Source organism: Tachypleus tridentatus, chromosome 4 (assembly GCF_004210375.1).
Source record: "Tachypleus tridentatus isolate NWPU-2018 chromosome 4, ASM421037v1, whole genome shotgun sequence".
Lineage (NCBI taxonomy): Eukaryota > Metazoa > Arthropoda > Merostomata > Xiphosura > Limulidae > Tachypleus > Tachypleus tridentatus.
In genome coordinates this window covers 25,231,017-25,255,193 of record NC_134828.1, presented here as the reverse complement: position 1 = coordinate 25,255,193, position 24,177 = coordinate 25,231,017, and the positions used below count along the sequence as shown (strand labels likewise).

Below are 24,177 nucleotides of genomic sequence, written 5' to 3'. Positions count from 1 at the left end.
AATATTGTGTGACACTAGTAGCACAGTTAAGCCTAAAGATACATTGTTGAAGTAGATGCATTACAAGAAGATATTCTTAGTGATTCTCAAATTAAAAAATACAATTTTTGTAATGAAGAGTAAATACAAGGATGGTATAATGCCCAGTATGGTACTGCCATAGTTCACACAAAGATGGTATAATGCCCAGTAGTATGGTACATAATGCCCAGTATGGTACTGATCACACAAGGATGGTATAATGCCCAGTATGGTGCTGCCATAGATCACACAAGGATGGTATAATGCCCAGTATGGTGCTGCCATAGATCACACAAGGATGGTATAATGCCCAGTATGGTGCTGCCATAGATCACACAAGGATGGTATAATGCCCAGTATGCCACAGGTGCCCTATGGTACTGCCACAGTTCACACAAGGATGGTATAATGCCCAGTATGGTACTGCCACAGTTCACACAAGGATGGTATAATGCCCAGTATGGTACTGCCATAGATCACACAAGGATGGTATAATGCCCAGTATGGTGCTGCCACAGTTCACACAAGGATGGTATAATGCCCAGTATGGTACTGCCACAGTTCACACAAGGATGGTATAATGCCCAGTATGGTACTGCCACAGTTCACACAAGGATGGCATAATGCCACAGTTCACACAAGGATGGTATAATGTGCCACAGTTCACACAAGGATGGTATAATGCCCAGTATGGTATGGCTGCCACAGTTCACACAAGGATGGTATAATGCCCAGTATGGTACTGCCACAGTTCACACAAGGATGGCATAATGCCCAGTATGGTACTGCCACAGTTCACACAAGGATGGTAGTAATGCCCAGTATGGTACTGCCACAGTTCACACAAGGATGGTATAATGCCCAGTATGGTACTGCCACAGTTCACACAAGGATGGTATAATGCCCAGTATGGTACTGCCACAGTTCACACAAGGATGGTATAATGCCCAGTATGGTACTGCCACAGTTCACACAAGGATGGTATAATGCCCAGTATGGTACTGCCACAGTTCACACAAGGATGGTGTAATGCCCAGTATGGTACTGCCACAGTTCACACAAGGATGGTATAATGCCCAGTATGGTACTGCCACAGTTCACACAAGGATGGTATAATGCCCAGTATGGTACTGCCACAGTTCACACAAGGATGGTATAATGCCCAGTATGGTACTGCCACAGTTCACACAAGGATGGTATAATGCCCAGTATGGTACTGCCACAGTTCACACAAGGATGGTATAATGCCCAGTATGGTACTGCCACAGTTCACACAAGGATGGTATAATGCCCAGTATGGTACTGCCATAGTTCATACAAGGATGGTATAATGCCCAGTATGGTACTGCCATAGTTCATACAAGGATGGTATAATGCCCAGTATGGTACTGCCACAGTTCATACAAGGATGGTATAATGCCCAGTATGGTACTGCCACAGTTCATACAAGGATGGTATAATGCCCAGTATGGTACTGCCACAGTTCATACAAGGATGGTATAATGCCCAGTATGGTACTGCCACAGTTCACACAAGGATGGTATAATGCCCAGTATGGTACTGCCATAGTTCATACAAGGATGGTATAATGCCCAGTATGGTACTGCCATAGTTCATACAAGGATGGTATAATGCCCAGTATGGTACTGCCACAGTTCACACAAGGATGGTATAATGCCCAGTATGGTACTGCCATAGTTCATACAAGGATGGTATAATGCCCAGTATGGTACTGCCATAGTTCACACAAGGATGGTATAATGCCCAGTATGGTACTGCCACAGTTCAATCCATACAGATGTCTTTACATCATATATTCATTAAGATATATTTTTCCCACTTTAGAAGTTGTGACTAACATCAGTCATTGAGATCTATCAAAATAACTACACCACTCCCTTCCCCTGTTGATCATCTTACACTCTAAGCTAAAAGATCCCAGGTTGACATGCATGGCAGGTGTCAGTAAAAATTACAAGATTTTGACCAAATTACTGAGAAAAAAACAACAAAAAACTTCATTTTCTCTCTTACATCACAAGAAAATCTAAATATCAGTTCTTACAGAGTGGTATCTTCATCATAACTCAAACCCGTAACACAAAATTGTAAAAGAACTCAGAGTACGAAACTCAAATTTACCATTAAGCCCTTGGCAACATTTATATTGTACCAGTATAATCTAGAAATAATTAAAATTCAAGAAAGATTTAGAAACATTTCTTAAAACTACTAATATGAATATTTGCCAATTTGATACTTAAGTATCTAAATCACCATAACAATACTAAATACAGAAAAGCACATTATTACACTAACCTTGCTGAAATAACTTGCTAAAAAATTTCAGTACTCTAGTACCGTAAGTAGGACTCAAGTTCTCATTGGATGCTGAGAGCAAAATGTTTATCATGTCTGTGGAACAAAAATTTCTGATTAACAGTATAATACTTCTTTTAGAATTTACAAAGACATAACAAATTAGCTTCTGAAAATAAACACAAAGAACAGATTCGCATAATCAATATAACGTTTGAATATGACGATTTCTGCATTAACATTTACTGTAGACACACACAAGATATCCTTGTTACAACATTTCAATAAAATACAAAACCAACGTTAAAATCAGGTCTAGAATAAAAATTAATATATTTAGATGAAATGCAGAAAACACTAAAACATTCTTTAATTACCCTTATCTGGATTCTCAGTGAAGAATTTTTCTAAGGCTTTCTTGCCCATCTGTTTATCTAATAATCCTTCCATAAACTTCAGACATTCATGGAATATCTTTTCATCAACCTCACTAGAAGTAACAAATAAATTTAGAACAAAAAACAATTCAACAATTTTAATTAGTATTAACATTAAAATATATACATCACTCAGCTGTATAGAAAGCAACACAGACAAATATGTTAAATGGACTGATAATCAATGGTACACAGAAAACAATCTGTGAGCTTGGATAAAGTGAGATGCATTTATGGGAAACACCTCCTAATACTAATCACCACACTGCTCCTTGTATTTGAGTTATGAATTTCACTTGTACAATAATTCATGCAGTAATTGTGAGATATCTAAGGTATTTTCTCTAAACCTGACAAGATTTCAAAGATTATAAGTACCTTTAAAACAAATAGATCATTTTATAATTAATGGTGTCAAAAATATGGTATTTATATATTATTGTTACTTGCATTCAAACTATTAACAAATCAAACATTAAGTGATTTACATTTCAAGTATATCAATACCTTCCTTAATCTTTTCATATTTAAGTAATCTCTACAACCTCTTAAAAAGACATTAAATGCTCAAGGTAATTTTTAAAAAATTTTCTCTACTATATCACTAAATTTGCTATTATTGATGTATACTTCAACAAAATAATTAAAATTAGGAAATAGAAAACAAAACTTGATGTTTGTAGAACAAAGAATTTTCTTTTGTTAAATTTGTAATTTCATCCCTTTTTCCCTTTTGTCAAATATTAATTTTTAAAAAGTTTTATTTTCCTTTCTTTTACAACTTTATTCATCTCAACACAATTCAGTGTCCTCAGGCATATTACAGTTTCTTTGGGAAACGTATGGAAACCTTCAGAGACATTTTTATGCAGTGAGTAAAATCGTAAACCTTAACGAATAGATGTGAAGTACAATGTATATTTAAAATAGTTCAAACCTTTGAAAACATTAACACGTCATTGACAAATACAATAGTAAGACCTAAATACAAATTAAATCTCCAAATATAACATATTTAGGTAAGAAACAACCATAAGTACTTTATTTTCTGATTATTAAACATCACAACATGATGTTAGTTTATACATTTATTAAAAACAAACCTAAACACAAGCACGAGTTCTATTGGTAATTAACCAAAAGCACTGATAACTTTTGCTACAACACCTGTGAAATGAAACCCACAATATTACTTCACTGTTAAACAGCTTCTCTTACTTATTCTTGTTGATGGTCGTGGACCTGTTCAGTCGTACCAACTTAGTAAATCACTCAAAATATTATTAATACCGTTATCTTTAAAATATTGACCCTAACTGTATTTGAAAAATATCAACCACTTTCAGTCATATTCCAATAAACAAGCAACATGACGTTGTCACAACATCTAATATTTCAGTTAATTGATAGATCCATTCCATCTGGGAATCTGTTTCATAACTTCGGTTATCACTGAGTAAGGTCAAAGATTGTTTTTAATCAACTAATCAAAGTGATGTATTTGAAACTTGGATAGTTAAGATTTTTGTTTTATGAGTTCACTGCTATGCAAGTGAATTTTATTTTTCACTTTAAAAACAGTTTCATTTTGTAATTATCTAAAGAAATCATTATTCAAAAATCATATCTGATGAAAAAATTAAATACATAATTTGGCATGTCTCTGGTTTTGAAATTTAAAAAAAAATGTTGGTTTGCTGTTAGGCACAGAGCTACATAGTGAGCTGTTTTGTGCACACTGCAAGGATCAAATCTAGAAATTTGACATTAAAAACTTTCAGCCTTACCCATGAGCCAGCAGAGGGCACTATGGCAATGTTACAGATTATTTCAGAAATCATACATGTCTGGGATGATAACATGATTCATAACTTTTGAAAGGTGAAATCTATAACCTACAAGTTGCTTATATAAAGTAATGTATAATATAGATTGTAGTAAAGTTTTAAAATGTTTAATGTGGTAACGTCCATGTTTTTCATCTATGCCATTCAGTAAAACAAACATAGATCAAAAGAATAGTGCCAACATATTTACTCAGACATGACATTTTTAATTTAAAATATTGAAAATTCATAATCACTTATGTAACAACTTAAAAACTTAGAAGTGATTAATCTTCTGGTTTTTGAATATAGAAAATAAAGTAGGAAGGATTAAGTTACAATCCACAAAAAATAGAGTCAATATGTGACAAAAATAAAAACTACATTGACAGCAACAATCGTTATACAACATTAACTGATTACTATTTAACAATTTTGAGAATTTTTCCCATTTACTCAAACCACATTGTCAGGACATATTTTCTTATATTTCATTAAAATGTAAATCTCAGTACTATACAAAAATTCAAACTTATTTGTAATATAATACAAAAATGCAGACTTTTGCATGGTCTTCATCTCAGACAGTACAAGATGATTTTATGAAGAGGAGCTCAATGTTACAGGAACATACCTCACGCCTGAAGAATAATCGATTAGAAGGTTGTAACTCCTAGCCAACACTTCTTGATAGATGTATGGCAAACATTCCTCACTGTCCGCAGAACCGATAAAACGATCCAAAGCTAGAGTAGCCTGGAAAGATTTACCCAGTACATAAGATGCACAGGAACAGTAATATAAAGCATTATCAGAAATCGAAATTGATACATCAATAATCATAAAAAAATAGAAACTTCTATGATTGGTTCTTGGTAAAACATAAGATTTTGTTACTTTTATAGTCATAACAACTTTTATTAATAACAAAAAAGTAGTGTAAACTATAACTTACTGGTTCACTCACTGACTCTGTGGTGGAATCCAGCAGGAGTGGCAGCATAGATCGAATTATTTGTTGTGTACGAAAGTTATCTGGGCACCAGCTGTATGAAACAAAGTTTACAAAAATCTTAGAAATCAGTAACAGTTACATATCCAGTTTAACAAAATAAAATGCTTCATCAACATCAACAAATTTCCTCCAAAAATCATTGAAAAAATTATACGCACACACCTAGACCAACAACATACAGTAATAAACCCCAAGATACTACAAAACCTTGCACTGCTGCATGCTGTATGTTCCCAACAGCAGTGGAAAAGTAACCAACATTTGGAAAAAAAAACTCAACAAAACACAACATTCCAGTAAACACCAAATTTATTCAAAAACAGGTACAAAACTAAAAAGTCCATACTATGTAAAAACTACACTGACAAACACAACACCAAAATTACTTAGAAAATACTATGCAATAATTGCCATTACTTCTATATTGGAGAAACAAGCAGAAAAATGGAAACTAGATTCAAAAAACACAAAAAAACACTTTCAAACGTTTTTGAATATTACAAATCAAATACACACAACCACAGAAAAGACCCATATACTAAGTAGGGAAACACATATAAATAAATACAAAATCAAAGAAGCCTTACTTATACAACAACTAAAACCAAAATTAAACTAATATAAAGAAACACGTTTATACCTGTACTAATTAATAACCTAATGTCTACAAGCAACACCCCCTACAAATCCCATAGTTTATACTTTCATCCCTAAGACGTACATCCAGCAACAATTAGTTGCAAATAGTCTTTTTGTTAACCTGAGGACAACCTAGAAAGGTTGAAACATTGCTCTCTGCTTTATTAGTAAAAGTGTTAATACCAATATCAGTCATTCTGAGTTACATTTTTATTTCAAGTGGGTTTCTCGTCATCAATAAGGTAATGATGATTCGTCACATCTTACAAAAACAGGATGCAGGCAATTCTTAAGCTTTTTAATATAATGTGTAACACTTGCATTATTAACTGTCAAATAATTCTTGGCTTATTTTTATATCATTCATTTATGGTTGGGTCCACTTGTTTCATCATATTAAATAGTTTTATATTTTTTTATGTTACAACACTCAGTGAAATGATAATAAAATTGTGTCAATAATGTTAATTTTCTACGTGAGCCACACAAGGGAACACTAGTAGCAGTATTACATAGGATTATTTGCAATGGAGGTGGTAGTTTTGTTTACAGATTTTTGTGGTGTGGGTGAAACTTATTAGAGACTCCCTAATAAAGAAACCCATGACCCCACAGGTAACAGTGTATAAATAGTTTAATAAATGTGTGTTTAAAAGGTTGGCAAACGTACACATTGATAATTTCACAGTTAAAAAAGAACTTGCATAATTTTCTATAGTTTTACCAAACAAATTATCACAGACAAACAAACTGTGTTTTCACATACGATAATAACTACAGTTTAAGTTTCTTTTATAAAATTTGGAACCAAAATTATATACCTATAGAAAACTCAGCCATGTTTCTCATAAAAGAAAAGAAATATGTAATGTTTCTTCAGTTGCATTATAAAATAAAAAACTACAGTTTTTCATTTATTTATCAGTACACTACGATTTATCACAAATAAAATTCAATCTCTCTTCCCTACTGCAACATTTTGTTAGACTTCTAACATTAAACAAACAATTCTTAACATCTTAGACTATAACTACAACAAAATGAAACTTACATCATCAGATCTCCAGCAAATCTGACAAGTTGACGTAGGAGGCGTTTTGTGTTAGGATTAGTTGTAAATACAGCGTACTCTATGTAAAAAAAAAAAACTTGTATTATACTAAATTGGGAGGTACACATAAGCACACTAATAATAATCTCTGCAGCTTCATTTATTTATTAATATGATACTTTTGTTACTAAAAACATAAGATTCCTTGTGATTTTGTAGTTAGTCTAAAACAATAGTACCAATGTACTGAAGCTACTATATTACAATAAATACACAATTGACGATAGTTGCTGACAAACAAGGACAAGAATAAATAATTATGGTAACCAGATACAACCATTACATTAAAAAAATTCTACAACCATCAAAACTACAGACATTCTTTGGTAGACTGTTTAGGTACAGTATTCATGATAAAACTTGGTTGAATGGACAGCAACTGCTCATTGTAAAGAAAATTAAAGAGAACAACATTTCAAAAGTTTCAAATTCCAAAAGCGATAGGGACTTTTGAAACGTTTCTACAAAAGGCAGTTTCCATCTACACAACCACATTTTATCATGTAAAATGATGTTACTTTACTGGACATAGAAAAATATTTAGCAATAACAAGAAAGAGTAAGTGATGAAACATTAGTAATCTCCGACATCAATTAAGATTAGTAATAACTTATAAGAACATAAATAAGAAACATAATAGATAATTTTTAAAACTATTCAACGCTTGTGTTAAATAATAATTATTATAATAATAATAATAATACAGACAAATATTTTACCAGAAAGTGTTGAAATATGGGAATTTGTTACAGTACAAACATAGCCTTCAGACGGAATGACATCTTTAGTAAAATCATTGCGCTAAAAACAATGAAACAAATTACAATCAGTAAAACAAACGTTTGATGGAAAAATATGTAAAAACCAAACTCTCTTACAGTTAGGGATATTGTTCTAATTTTGATTTTTAAACACTTACATCTGATAAAATTGAAACAACTTATAAACTTCTTGATAGATAAGAGTGATATCTTATAGAAATACGAGTTTATCTTAAGATATTTTATTTTTATACAAGAAAAACTGACTGGTCTTACAGAGAAAAAGAAATTGAAAAATTTATCTTAAATGTAATTTAGAAAGTCACCAAAATCACGCAGGGAAGAGCCTGCTGTCATGTAAAATGGGTTAAAATCAAATCCACCTTTTACATTTATTTAACATCTTTTCTTAAGATACAATTATAACAATTATCACTAATTTAACTCTGCACTTATGCATAAAATAAAGAATAGCCCTAGATTTAATTTAAAAACAGCAATTAAAAATGTAATAGGGATACATGATGTCTTCCTAATACTAAAAACATTAAAAGTATATACATTTTGTGGAGATACATCATTACTTCTACACAAATAAAGAGTTACAGATACCAACACTTAAGTGAATATCTGAACCTGATGAACAATATCATGAGAAAAACACTGATTATTTTTTCTTGCTTCCACTCTATTTGCTATAAAGTTTCTTTACTTCATTTAGATTTTAAGTTTCCTAACTTTAGTTATCACATCACATGCTTTTGCTGATCACATGCTAACAGATAATCCTATTAGGTCATGACCTTTTGTTTTTTTTGTATGCCATATCATGGTAAGTTAATATTATTGGTTCCCAATTATTTATTTTGTTGAAGTGAATATTTTAGAAGTTTATTTTCACTGTATAAAAAATTCCTTGTAATTTGAAACTAATGTGGCACGCTATGGTGGACTTCACTCCCCACACAAGGTCGATAGGAAGGGTCTTTCTGAAATACTTGTAGACAACTTTATGAATTATACACCATTTTTTTGTATTAAAATAATACTGTGAAAGAAAGGATTAATAATTACATTGCTTAAGGACACTGTAATCAGTTATTTCATCAGCAGTTTTTACATCATTATAAATTACAAAAAAGTTGAATATGTCTGATGGTTCGTTTGAAGTGTCGATTTTTCAGGTATAGCCTCATTTTCAAGTTTAGTTTTTAAGAATGAAAATGGAAAAGTAGCCCAAATAATGCCAACAGATTGAAAACAACTAAGATACTAAAGTTTAGTAGGAGTGATACAAAAATAATCTTATCTATAGTTAAACAGCTGTTTAGAAATACACAATGAATGGAATTTACAGCTTTTACATAATTCTATTACAAAATTTAAAAGCTTATTTGTTGATCAAGGTGCTTTTTCTTAAATCATTGATTTAACAACTAGTCTTGAAGTTGATGAATAACATACTTATTTAGTATGAATAGTAATTACACAAAGAACCAATCAAGTCTCTCATTTTAAGCATGAAACAGTTACCCAGTTGCACAAAGCCACACTGCAAGAGTTCCACTTGTCCAAAATACCCCGCAGAGATGCAGGTAGGTATCCAGCAATAGCTAGAGCAAAACTGGAAATCTTAGCACACTGGCTAGAAGACATTCGCAAAACCAAGTCATAGGCTTGAAGGGTTCGGGTTGAAGGACTTGTGTCATTACTTGCGTTCTGACTCATCTGGTGTAAAAGGCTCCATCTGGCGAGTCATGAAAAATTCTTATTGATTTCTAAATTGCCACTTAGATAATTTATCTAAAGTTGAAGCTTCTCTTTATGAAGCTGGCTGTAGTAATTATACGTCACATCATGTCTGCCATGTGTATCTGACAAACCATCTGCACAAATGGTTTTGATTTTTTTAATTATATTCTGTAAGAAGTTTTATCCATTTGGAAAACTATAAAGCATTAAAGTTATTATTAACTATACCTATTTGGTTCCTTTAATGTTTTCTTAAGTCTTGAATACAAGGTCTTCATCACAGGTTTACATTTAATACAAGTGTAAATTATTAATTAACGTATCTTGACTGTTGCAACATATGCAAGAATGTTTTGACCCCAGACCTCAGCATAAAATCTGTTTTACAGAAAAGCAGAATGTGGACATTTAAAAAATAATGGGTTAACATTGCAGTTCAAATTGTCTTCCTCTTGCCTTATCCCTATCCATAATTACTTTTTGTAAATACTGTTGCAAAATAAACTGAAAACAAAAAAAAATTTAACATTCTGCAATCATGACAGTGAATTTATAAAATTTTTCATTCTTTTTACTTCTTAAGTATAATGTGCATTGAAATACACACAGTTTTAAATTTATTTTACAATAAATATTGTACAATAACGATCACTTTCCAAGCTTTACTCATTGTTACTCCTACATCTATAAAAATATCAATGAAAGCCAGAACTCTTTATGGTGTAACAAGTAAAAAACAAAGTTCAGTCAGCATAAAAACATTTACACAACATACAATTGGTTCATACAAACTATTCAATCGATCTACCAACCTTTATTTTCTCATATACTTTTAGTGTTGTAAATCACAACTGCTTTGAAAATATTAAATATAAAACAAGAAAATCACACACACACACACTTAAAACATGACTATGTTTGTATTTCTATATGAAAACAAATAACAATACCTGATACATGTAGAGTACATTTCTACCAACTGAAGAACAACTGGCAACAATTCCTGTGAAAATTCTTTGGCTTCACTACCCAAGTTGTCACTCTATTCAATGATTGTAATGGAAATCAAGATGTTTTAGTTCAAATTTTGAATATATTTATGTTTAAAACAGCAACAACACAACAACAAAAAAAGGAAATGCATACAAGAATTACACCAGAAAAACAATGACAGCAAAAAAATTAGTAGACATAAAAAAAACATTTGTTAAAGTTCTTTGAGTGATTATAACTTTATTGATATAAATATCAGAACTGAAGATAACACATTGAAATTGAGACAATTACAGTACATGTGTCCGTGTGTAAAATCTTCGTGATGAAGAAATATAAACTACTTAATATTTTTGAGCACATTAATTTTTGATAACTTTACAAATTCAGTTTACCAATGTAGTTTTAGACAAATTAAAAGAAAAACATCTAATTTTACACAAGAATCATTTGGTAACAGATTTGAGATGAAAGACAAATATTGATATTCAACAAAAAAACAAATGACAACCTAAAATATCACCATACATTTTACTTAGGTTACTCTAATAATGTTATGAGCAAAATACTAAGTAAATAAATTTTCACAATAATCATTTAACAAGTTTTATTTAATTCACTGAAAAGTTTTGAGAAATGTAATCGTTATCATTCTATTATTAATAGTGCACAAAAATAAATCAGAACGTAGCTAAGCCTTACAAAACAATTTACGAACACTTACACATAGTCGAAAACAACTTGGAAGTGGAAGTAAAATAATGAAAATTCTCAAAGTTTAACTAAATTCAAGGTTTTTTAAAAAACTACCAATCAGCAATCACCAAGTTAGGACTAAACATTAACATCTACAAAAAAATTGTATTTCCAGACTTGAAACTACAATCTCAAAAGATGTATAAAGAGAAGATATGATTGGAGAACAAAGTATTAGACACTATCCACCATGCAATAAACTATTAATTCAAAAAGTATACAACAAGAAAGAAAGGGCCTTACAGCCATTTAAATATAAAAGATATTTTATAAATATTTTTGTCAAAATGTTTGAGAGTTTACGATTTTGTTGGGGAAAGGGCCGTAGTAACATACAAGTCACTTTCATCAAAAGACAAAGAAATAAAACAATACTCCAAGTGACTACACTAAATATTGATTGGATTTCGTGTATTTTATACAGAAAGAACTGATTACACTCAGTTTTGTGTCAGTTATCCACACACACACATTTCAAAATAAGTTGTATGTTCATGACTGTTAGTGAACAGAATCTAAACAATCGTGTAATTTGAGGGTCAATAGTTATCAAAATAAGCACTTGAAACCTTAATGATACAAAATATAACATGAAACTACCTTGGGTTTGGCAAAACAAGCATCAAGTCCCATCTGAAGTTTGGCTACTATTGCTTCTAAGGTAATCATATCTAACAGCTCAGGAAAATCATCTTTGAATATTGGTCCATTTAACGAGACAGGACCTTTAGTCAACTGAAGTTACAAAAACAAATTAAACAATAACAACAATAGTAATGTTTTGGTTAGAAAAAACATTCCCATGGTTCATATTTAAATATATCTACATAATATCTACCCATAAAATGAAATGTGCTACCTAAATAATTTTGTCAATATGTTTAAGTTATTAATTAGCCCACACCTTTAATAAAGATTTTAATTAAGGTTTAATTAAAAATAAGTATTTTCATATACATAAAAAAAATTCATTATTTAATGATTCAATAAATGTTTTTATAATTAAAAAAATAAAAGCATTTGGAGATAATGAAACACAAGATGCGCAAGTATAAAACAAACCTGTCTGTTAATGAATTCCTTGACTATCTTGATGTCGTACCGAACGTTTCCAGAGTTTTTACTCACTGAACGAAGCAAAGCTTCAGCTTTCTGTGTTGTAAGTCCCTGTTTCACAAGAGCATCCTAAAAACAACAGGGCTTTTTAGGAATTACTTCACTGAGTAAAAACAAAATCATAAACACCTCCTGCTAAAGATAATATTGATTATTGTTAAGTAAATATACACCAGATGTTTCAGATATTCACATAAAGCTACACCAAGGCTATTTGCCTCAAGTTCCGAGTTATAGAGTATAAGGAAAGGCAGCTAGTCAACAATTTTAACCTCTAACTTTTGGGTTATTCTAATTGAATTGTGGGATTTAACCATCACTCTTATAACAAACCTGTGGCTAATATGTACATAAAGTGATCTTGTGAGAACAGGTATAACCTAGATTCACAGACCAGTATACTAACTGGTAGAAACATTGGGGGTGGGGGGTTTCATATCATTAAGAAAATTTAGCTGGTGCTTTACTTAATGCAAATTTAATGGAAACCACATAAAGAACACAAAAAGGTTCTTGGTAAATCTGTCAATTACAGTGTAAAGTGGCATAAACAACAACAACAACATTTGTTTACATGTAGATATTATACTGACATTAGCTAAGTATTGACAAGTGATTGTAAGAAGTCATAGATCCCCCCCCACAACCAGCTTTGATTGCACTGCTTCCCATATTAATAGGGATGGGGGGTATTATTACAGATAACACAAACCATAAAAATATCTGTATATAATTATGCTTTTTAATCAAGTAAACTTCTGATACTAGAATTGCATTAAAAATTTTTTGTATAAATCAATAAAAGATGAAAGTTTTTCTATACAAAGAAATAACCAACCTTGATCCAACCATAGAAAAACACTTGCTGATTACATCGAGGACTCCATACGGCGGACAAAAGCAACTGTGAAGGAGACAAACTCTGACTGCTTGTGGCAAAAGACTCTAATGAAGACACTGAAGGTGGAAGACACAGCAGTAACCTCCATACACATGAGAAGGTGTACTGCACTGCACACACCCCCTATTCATTGAAAAAAAATCTGTTATCCACTGAAATTCGGTGAGAGAATCAACTGTGCAGCTGCATAACACAAGCACTGCTTTTACTTTTTTTTTTTTAATACATAAAATGTTCCAGAATGGGACTGGATAAATATATTTTTTTAAATTAGTAACTGTTCAAACAATCTTGTGCTGTAAAAGAATTTAATCAACTTAGGAAAGCATGCCTGTTCAAGAAAAGATACAATACCATAAAACCTGAGCACTTACGAAAGGTAAATGGATAAAGTGAAGGATTCACCTTTTGAGAGCTCTTGGGTTATAGATTATTCTATCTTTCTGTTAAAAGGAATTTCTTATGTTAATTAATCAATTTACATCATTTATTTGTTTGGTTTGAAATTTATACAAAGCTACATGAGGACTATCATCAGTGGTAATCCCTAACTTAAAAGTGAGGGACTAGAGGGAAGGCAACTGGTCATGACCACCCAACAACAGCTCTTGGATTTTTTTTTTTTTTTTAACCACTGTATAGCAAGACTGACTTCCACATTACAATACCCAAACAGCTAAAAGGCACAAGTATGTTTGGTGGAACGGATATTCATACCAATAACTTGGAGACTGAATCACGCCAAGCCTAATTCATACTGTAAAGGGAAGACCAGAGACCAAACTTACTGTATGTCTCTTACATCATTGTCGTAAAGAGTAGTTTAACTACTTTTATTTTTATAAAAATATTTCAATTTTCAATGCCTTTAAAGTATGTAAAAGGTCCATTTTTTTCCTCACATCCCTTTCAATTTCAGAGATTCATAAATTTTAATATATAGTATCTCTTGAAATCTTGCAAGTATATACAGAAAGGATTAACTGCAAAAGAAAAAAATACTTTTCTCTGTTTTCCATTAAATAATAGCATACACGATTCTTATATCTGTAGACAATCCACTGATATGCAGTTGAAAAAAAAAAATCATCCAAAGCATGTTTTCTTTTCCTTTTAAACAACAGCTAAGTTGAAAAATTTAAGTCTATTGTTAAGACATTCTTCCTTCTAGATACCCAAGATATTTTGTTTCAGTATTTTCCATTACAGCTAAAGCTCAATAGATCGTAAATCAAGTATGATCTTGTACTTGTGGCAATATAAAAATAAAAACTCAGTTCCTTCTTTTCAATAATATAACAAACAATGTTATAAGCAGAGAAAGAGAGAAGATGAAAAAGGGAAAGAGGTATTCATTGTTGGATTTCATCATATTTTTGGTTTATATAAATATTATTAAATAATCCTAAGAGACATACCACAACACAAGTGGAAAACATTCCATTTACATTAGAGTACCACACTGTTAAATTTCAAAACTTGTAAATAATATTCAGTTCCTAGGAACCAGCAGGTTTCTAAATAGTCCTCCTGGTTCAATGTAATGAAACATGAAAGTCAATTAATAAACAGAACACATCTTACAAAAATATTACAATAAAAACAAGTTAAAATCGAAGGAAAATTTGATTTTTTTAAGCTGGAAATTAAGAATCATTTATTATTTTTCTTTTGTTATTTGTTATGTTATGTTTTATGCAAGATTTTGATCATTACTGTAATTTACTACTGTAAATTTAACTTGCATCTACAATTTTGTTCTAACCCTTTTGCAACAGATCAAGGATCAAAAGCCATGTGTCATAGCAATTGTTGACTTGCATTCAAAATTTTATTGAACTACTATTTTATGAATTTATCTCAATCAGTTTGGTATCAAATTGTAGATAATTCAAATTTTAATGAATTAATTTCTTATTTTAAAAGTAAATATTAAAAAATCACACCTAAGTACTGATTTTTGCAAGTCATATGGTATGTTGAATACAATTCTGGTTCAAGTAAGATGCTTGTGATGCCAGAATACTAAGTCTATAGTTTTGTATGAATTAATAACTCCAAATTACTGATATTGACAAGGTAGATTATAAAATAAAAACTTCATGTTTTAAGTTTGCCAAGATATAGATTATGTACTGAATCAAAAACAGTGACACCAGTCACATCTTTCCATTTTTAGAAATGGTCCCTTATACACACTTACTTCAGTAAATGACTAATCAACAGTTTGTATTTTTTCCTCCTCATGGTTTTCTCAGCCATTGTAATCTATTAAAATGCTACCACACTCTTTCCAACCAAGATATAAAAAAGGCAGGTTGTGTGCTCCAAGTTTCATATTCTCATACTTACTTAAACATCAATCTACTCCTGACAAGGAAAATATATGCATGTTAATATCAACTTACCAGGAATGATAGCTTTTCAGACATGTCGCATTGCTTCGTTATAGTCAACAGAGATGACAAGGCTGAATACAAAGCTGAGTACTTCAGGACATCAGGAGTACCCAATGTGAAACTGCAAGCCTTGAAGACAAAGACAGTTTTGTGAAATAGTGAAAACACTAACAATTGTTATTTTTGATATATTTAAAGTACCAACTTTCATACTTTTGAAAGAATGTACTGAATGATTTTAGGAAAAAAAGAAAAGTGAAGTTGCAACCAATAAAAAGTTTAAGATAATTTTAAAATTAATAATCAACTTTTCACACCAACTAACAAAACTTATTGATGTAAAATAAAGACATTTTAACTTTTAAGTTCTGTCAGCAAACAAATACTTGCAAAATTTAAAACATTCTCTAATACAAAATAATTTTATATTTTTACAATTTGACATATTTGATACTAGTATCTCAAATATTTTTAACCAAACATGATATTTTGAACTCATCCAATTTAATCAATTTAACAAAATAAAAAAGTTGAAATTATACTTACAAAACCATCCAACTTTGGAACATCTTGAGTGTTAATATCCACAGTGGTAAGGTTGTAAAACCTTGGTTTCATGACACACACTGCAAAACAAAACAGAAATATGTCCTTCACCTACACACACATGTACACCAACAGAAATATGTCCTTCACCTACACACACATGTACACCAACAGAAATATGTCCTTCACCTACACACACATGTACACCAACAGAAATATGTCCTTCACCTACATATCTTGAACTATTCCTTTTGATTTATTTACACTTGTGCTCAACCATTATATAGTGTAAAGTATTTTACATTTAAATTACTGTTACTAAGTATTCTAGCAAGTCAGATGAAAACCACAGTTTCATAGTATGGACCAGAATTGCATTTTGATCTTGTTTGGCATTTTATGTAGCACGATGCCACCAAAATTTATCATTTTTGGGTATGGTCTGTAACAGCTTTTTCAGACTTACAATATTCATACTTTCTCAGATAATAAAGATATGTTCAGGCTGAGGTTTTACAATTTCAATAATGAGGATACCCTTTCTATTTAAAAGGCAGTGAAAAAGAAATGAACATACATTAATTTAGGGTGCCAGGGTTATCTTCAATGAGACAAAAACAAGTCATACTTAAGTTATGGTCTGCAAACTGCAGCATCATTAAACAACTGAGAGCACAAAGGTCACTAGTATAAGCTATCCATGTTCTTCAGGCAACAGAAAAGATAATCAAGGAAGATCACTAAGAGGGTATAGGTTTACCAAAGCAGGCCTCTAATGATTCCTCTCATTAAACTGAGAATGTGTAGCTTTGCTGTTCCACAATTCCATATGAAGACATAACAAGTCAAATCAATGGATGTAGCAATTCTGGTTTTTTTTTTTTATGAAACTTGTCCTGGGAAACCATAATCCTTACAAAGTTACTGTCAAGATGCAAAATTATCAGACAAAACATGGCTAGACACGACAGCACAGACTATAACAAAGTGACTGGGCTCCATAATAGTCTTAATGTAACATCAACTACAGCAGAGCTACTAGTCAAGATTAGAGTACATTTAGATAGCTTAACCAACTTATTTACTTACACACACTACACACAAAATGAACTGTGTAACATTCAAGAATAGAATATTTTTCCATCTTTTCAACACAAATTATTTATTTGTAGAACTCTTCATAGAAGAGTGAAGATAAAAAAAAATACCTGGGGCATCATCCGAGGGAAGGTTTTTAGTATAGTTTTCTTCCAACTCTTGACAGGCAAAAAACATTCGTGAGTGCCCTCTAGTGTTATCTTTTTCTGAAATGGCTGGACCTGTCAGTGAACTGAACAAGTTTACTGTCACCTGCAAAAATGGAAAGTACAAAGTATAAATAATGCCCTAGAAATATCTATTATAGACATGCAATACAAGAGAAAAAAAATTCAAAAGAAAATGTCCGAGAAATAAATACAAAATTCAGGTAGATAAAAATATGTTAAAGATTCAGAACCTGCATTTAAAAAAGTAATTGAAACTAAGTGCACACCTGATCAGTTAGAGACGAAGGAGCGTCGTACAAGTTTTTCATCATGTACTCAAATATGAGAAGCAGTCGACTAAGGTACACAATCTGGAAATCTTTCTTTGGGCTACGACAAAACAGATTAAAGTATACATTAATATGTTGCTGGTTAAATAGTATTTGACAAATTAAAACACAGAAAAGAAACAACATAACTGTTTTACCTATCAGCAATATGAGCGACGTCCACTATGGTTTGTCCAGTTAGTAAAATTATTTTCTTTTTCTGCATTAACTGCAGGTTGTGGAAAAGGAACAACAACAGCTGGGCATGCTCAACATTCACATCTACAGGAGAACATATTTAATTATTCACAACTACTAAGACTATAAAAGTGATTAACCAAGTTTTAATTTGGAGAAAGAAAACCTAAACAAGTTTTTGAGCTCAACTTTGTGTGTGGGAGGGTGAGGGGGGTGCATCATATTACAAAGTTATCTTATTTTTTATTTTTGTCATTTCCTTCTAATGTTGCAAGAAAGAACAACCAATCATAAACTCAAACTACCTGCAGATATTGGCAGGTTGTGGTATGAAATTTAAACCTTCCACCTCCTCAAACAAGCAAGATAAATAAATTACCGACACTCACCACAAAGGCTCCTCATGTTTCTTCGTAATTTTGAATAAATAATCTATAGTATGTTTAATATAATTTACAATTATAGCATAATAAAATTTATGTATTTTTTAAATATTGACTTTCTTTATACCATAATATATAAAAAAAATGTAATTTTAAAAATCTTAAATTCAAGCACAAATTATAACCTTACAACTTCGTGGATTTAACATTTTTAATACGTATCCGACTAGCCACATAAGCATGCAAGTTTTCACTACATTTAATTTCACTATCTCAAACCCAGCAACTCACTTTTCATATATATATTTAATATTATCAGTAAAATACCTTCTCCTTCTTCTATTATAGATACACTGCCTGGTGTCAAGATTACTTTCTTCAAAGTATTTAAAAATCGCTGCAAAATTAATGAACAAGCTGCTTCACTTTCACTTCGGAGTTCATCCTTCTCTCTTTGCTGCCTGAGCAACAGCACCTACAGAGCAGAAGAAACTCTTCAAAATCAGTTTAGCACATTATCCACAGTTGTCAAGGTATAAGTGCATGTGACACTAATTTCTTAGAGTTATATTTAAATTTGAATACAAGTACTTTATTATTGATGTACATGAATAAACTTGTCATCAAAATGTAGTTAATAAGCTAAACTTTAGTACTACAGAGGTTTTAAAATTCATTGGAAATATTTTGTCAAAAATCCTTAATGTTCCCTAGCAAAAGAATATGATTTGTTCAAAGTTCTTATCCTTCTATAATTTATTTACTACCCCTCTCTGAAGTAGAGAATTTAATGTAAACTAATAATTATAATTTAGATATGACTAAGGTAAAGTCTAAATTTTATAGCCTTCAACTTTGTCTATGGAATAATAAACTAGAATATTAGAATCGTTTGTTATGCCACATGTCACATCTTTCACAAATTACCACAAGTTCTTTCCAATGTTTTATACTGAATAATTTATAACCAATAGAAAGTCAAAGTTTTAATCTATCAAATGAAGTATACTACTATATTGTTTTAAGTAAAGAGTACTGTCTATTTTGTTTTCAGTTTGAAAGCTTATCTTAGTGATCAGACGAAGCAAGAAGGTGAATTATTGTAAGTTCCTCTTGTCGTAGTTAAAAAGCCAGTTAAAATATAAGATATAAGAAATTGCTTTGTGCATGTTAGTATTCTATGTTCTTAGTTCACTGGCAACATACATCTTTAATTATAAAACTAACTGAAATGCAAAAACAAAAACTTGCTTTGTTAAATAAAAGTTTGATAAGATAACGAAAATATAATAAATATTCTTCATCATGTATGCTTACGAGCAGCCCATGTGTTGCATCATTCAGTACAGTAACACGAGTTACGAGTCAACACAGTGATTTACAACTTGTATGGAAGGATTATTAGACAGTTTAATGGGTCATTAAAACAATGCAAGTACAAAGAGTCAAGTTACAATAAATAATTGTTTTTGTTATCACCTGCAGCCATTTCAAATGGTAGTTACAAGGTTAAATAGACCAAGTGTGTAAAGTTAAGGTAGAGAAAGTAACAGACAATATGGTTTAACTGAAAAAAAGTTTAGAAGGTTATGCAAATGAAATCTGAAATTTTTCAGATGAAAAGTATTTTCAATTTTACAATAAAAATCCCTTTGTACTTTGAGCAGTCAACACTGACTATATTCATGAATAAATCTCAGTAAAAATAACTTAAAAAATGTTTTTCTGTGTACAAGACTTGTAATGTTGACTGAAAACTTACAAAATTTTATAAGGCTACACAAAATGCTACAGTATGGAAACTTATGGTTACAAGAGAGTCACACCCAGATACCTCATATAGAAATAGTTATCAGTTCATTAACATTAGAATCATAGAAAAATACCACTTACAAACACAACTCCAATAATTACAAGATGTTCAGTTCTTTCCTAAACTGAAAACTATGCATATTTAATACCTGAAGCTCTTTAAACAACAATGAATTACAGACTTTCCTCAATGTACAATACATAAAAGCTTTCCTTAAACTCACAACTTTACAATTCTTAAATGAGATTAAATGTTCCTCACCTGAGCTAAGATTGACAATGTTCTGTTGTACACTTGTAAAGGCCAGTCTTCTTGATTCCAGGGATTAACTCCCAACTGAGCTAGCAGGACATTCTAATGAGAGAGTTACAGAATAATAGTTGATTTTAATTAACACTAACTGTTACTAATAGCAATAAACCTGTCAAACACTTTTCACTTTTTTGCAAACCCAAGAACTGATATTTACTTTGAAACTTTGATTTTAATGTGTTAAAACCATGCAACTTTGTGAACTACATAGATATTTGTTGGCAAACTATTAAAACAAATATTAACTTAAAAAAACAAAAAACAGAATAGTGATTTATAAAGTGAATTAACACTCTGTCTGTAATAAAGGGAGACATTTTTGGTGGTCTGATTCCCAAAGGGAATGATCTATTACCTTTTCTTTAATTTAGAATACAGGTTTGAATTCCCTGCAATATCTAAAATATGAATTGCCCACAAGCATATCCAAATTGAAACTGGCTTCCAGGTTATGATGGAGTAAAGCCCAACTCATACTGTATTGTGTGCATGCATGTAAATACATATTCACAGTTAGAAAGTTACATTTTTGGTAAAATGTACCTGCAGAACATCCGATAGTGTTTTAGTGGCCATGAGGTTATGCAGAAAGCGAGCTAAGGATCGAGAAAAATCATCGTACAGTTGGCTTAGCTCAGCTCCAAAATAAATACTGATGGTGCCTAGGGAAAACAAAACAAGAAGTCAAAGTGTGTGAAAAATATCCATGATCTAAAATGAAAAATTTGGTAATCTACAATTAGAAAATTAATTTAATAAATTGTTTTCATCCAAGGAAAAAAAATAAAAGTTTTAAAAGTGAAGGAAATTACTTTTGTTAATTCTGTACAACAGTAACTCAAAAACTAAATATTAATATTATTCACACGTTTTACCTCTAGCTGCATTCATCTTAAAACAATCTGAATACTTATATACATGTTTTAAAAAAATATATAAAATAAAAATAATACATGATAAATGTTTCATAGCAGAAAAAGACACAAGAACTAAAAGAAAATAAACTTGAATCAATACTCTGAAATGTGTTGCTTTAAGATAAAAATATTTTATCTCTCACAAAAATTGTGTGAACTGTAGATTATAACAGTTTAAACTTCTTTTCCTACAAAAACTATTTAATATATTTTACTTCTTGAACCTCTTAGACTGTTCACACATACCAGTTTCTGATCGAGAAGTTTCTCTGTCCAAGTCTTTAATGATACCTGCCAAGACAACCATCTGCGACTCTCCTAGTTTACTTCTAGAGGACAAAGAGTGCACTGTTTCAAGTACATAACATTCCTTTTCAAATGAAATTAAGAAAAGAGAAACAATATAAAGTTATTACTAGCACAATTACCTGCTAACAATTAGGTTAAACACTTTTTCTTTTGATATTACACTAATAAAAGTATTTTGTGGAAAGCATTTAGTATTAAATGAAAAATTATAAGTCAAGAACCATTCAAAGATATTCTTGTTATACATATAAACGTGTAAATAAAAATGAACTTGTCTGTGATAACCTATAACTGCTAAACTGAAGTGAACTTTAGTAAACAAATTTTCAGAGTATGGATCATTAACATTTTGTAAACTGAACACCTTATAATGTTATGCTGAAGTATTACTTTTCACACCTTAAAAGCTTACATGATTTTAAAAATATATAAAACTTTTTGGTCACTATAAAATTGCAAAACAGATTAAAAATCAGACAATTAAAAGCAAAAGTGTTAAAAGTTCTCTAGTAATGAACACAACTGTGTGGTTTTAATGAGTCGTGTTGAAATTCATTACCAAAATTATATATCATCCAAGTTACAATCCATAAAAGTAAAAACAAATTTCATAGAATGTATGAAGTAATTAAATGATTGCATAAAGAAATTAAAGAGCTCAGTTTACCTTAAGTAGTCCCTGATGTAAAGATTTTCAGAGCTTACAAAGTAGTTATTAAGGAAGTTGAAAATTCTGCAGGCAAGTCTGATATACTGCAAGAATAACACAAATAGAAAAAGATAATAAATAATATAAAACAACTGCAATAGAGTAAGATAATAAATAATATAAAACAACTGCAACTCAAAAATAATTAGACATTGGAATTAAAAAATGAGATAAACAGTTTCAGTCAAACAATCATGTGGATTCAGGAACAAAGACTAAAATAACAAAGCCACACACGTGTATGCAGCATTTCTGGGCATTTTAAATGCTTCAAGTATTGAGCAAGTATATGCAGTAAAGAGAAGTGAGATACACAATGATAAAGGCATAAAAAAATTATTACATAACAACAACTGACCAACAAGAGAAATATACCAAGAAACGTTTTTGTTCGTGCTGTCTACAAACAATGCTACTGAGTTCAGCAGTAGGTTATGAGATCCTCATGAGAGATTAGATCATTTACAGACTGGCACCACTACAGCTGCAAAAATGTTATGGGGAATGTTTACATTATTTTGCACAGAGTTGCCAAGAAAGAAATGCATCAGAAGTTTTATGTAGCATCCATTTGGAAAGTGCATGTAAGGATACAAGTGAGAAGGCTGCTAATTCAGTAACTATCTTTAACCAATAAACAAGTGGTTCTTGCTTCTGGTTACGAGAATTATGAAACGATCACGGAAAACAACCAATTAAGTGTCGGATCTACTTGTGGGCAGCTGTTTAGACCATTTGGAAGATCAAAAGAATACCAGAAACACTGTATACAAACTTGTGTTTGGAGCTGAGAAGAAAAGTGAAAGCAGGGAATGAAGAGATACACCAGATGAGTGCCAGCAGCTGAAGTCTCTCTAAGGCCTATAAGAAAGAACCATAACTACCTTTACAATACACTTGCTAAAACATTCCCGAGTTCTCTGCACGTAACTTAGTGCCATCTTTCCTAGAACCAAATAACATTGTTAAGATGTGGTCAAATCAATAGTGTAAATGAATTAGTAAACATTATTGTAAGTATAATTAAGAAGTATTTTGGTAGTTACGCTAAACTGTGCCTATACCACTAATACATACTCAAGAAAGTGCATCGTAGGATTTACATGAAAAAGACTGACTTCAGAAACTAATGAATACATTTTGATTTCCCTTAACATAAACTTACCCCATGAGGTTCACCCTTTTCAGGAATAAGAGAAGCTGATTCGGTTGCTTGTCCCTGGGCAGGTTTTCCATTACGAACGTCGTTATCTGATGGAGTAGTCACAGGTGGGCCAGGAGTTACTGTCACACCACAGTCTTCAGGGGCTAAAGTTTCTTCAAACCACTGACCAAGTATAGGTTCACTGTCATCATCTAGAAAAAGA

The 24,177-nt window shown here is 31.2% G+C and overlaps 1 protein-coding gene across 1 annotated transcript in view; it reads right to left on the bottom strand.

Moving 5' to 3' along the window:
• The window catches only part of poe (E3 ubiquitin-protein ligase-like protein poe), a 107,798-nt gene that overhangs the window by 59,074 nt on the left and 24,547 nt on the right, over window positions 1-24,177 (bottom strand). Inside the window, 22 exon segments of the mRNA XM_076497355.1 lie at window positions 2,341-2,436; window positions 2,718-2,830; window positions 5,238-5,359; window positions 5,559-5,649; window positions 7,309-7,387; window positions 8,089-8,170; window positions 9,664-9,877; window positions 10,833-10,924; window positions 12,232-12,366; window positions 12,694-12,816; window positions 13,586-13,771; window positions 16,057-16,176; window positions 16,594-16,673; window positions 17,802-17,943; window positions 18,128-18,230; window positions 18,328-18,451; window positions 19,078-19,225; window positions 20,825-20,917; window positions 21,419-21,537; window positions 22,039-22,121; window positions 22,769-22,854; window positions 23,976-24,166. Of these exon segments, the coding sequence (XP_076353470.1) occupies window positions 2,341-2,436; window positions 2,718-2,830; window positions 5,238-5,359; window positions 5,559-5,649; window positions 7,309-7,387; window positions 8,089-8,170; window positions 9,664-9,877; window positions 10,833-10,924; window positions 12,232-12,366; window positions 12,694-12,816; window positions 13,586-13,771; window positions 16,057-16,176; window positions 16,594-16,673; window positions 17,802-17,943; window positions 18,128-18,230; window positions 18,328-18,451; window positions 19,078-19,225; window positions 20,825-20,917; window positions 21,419-21,537; window positions 22,039-22,121; window positions 22,769-22,854; window positions 23,976-24,166 (2,622 nt within the window).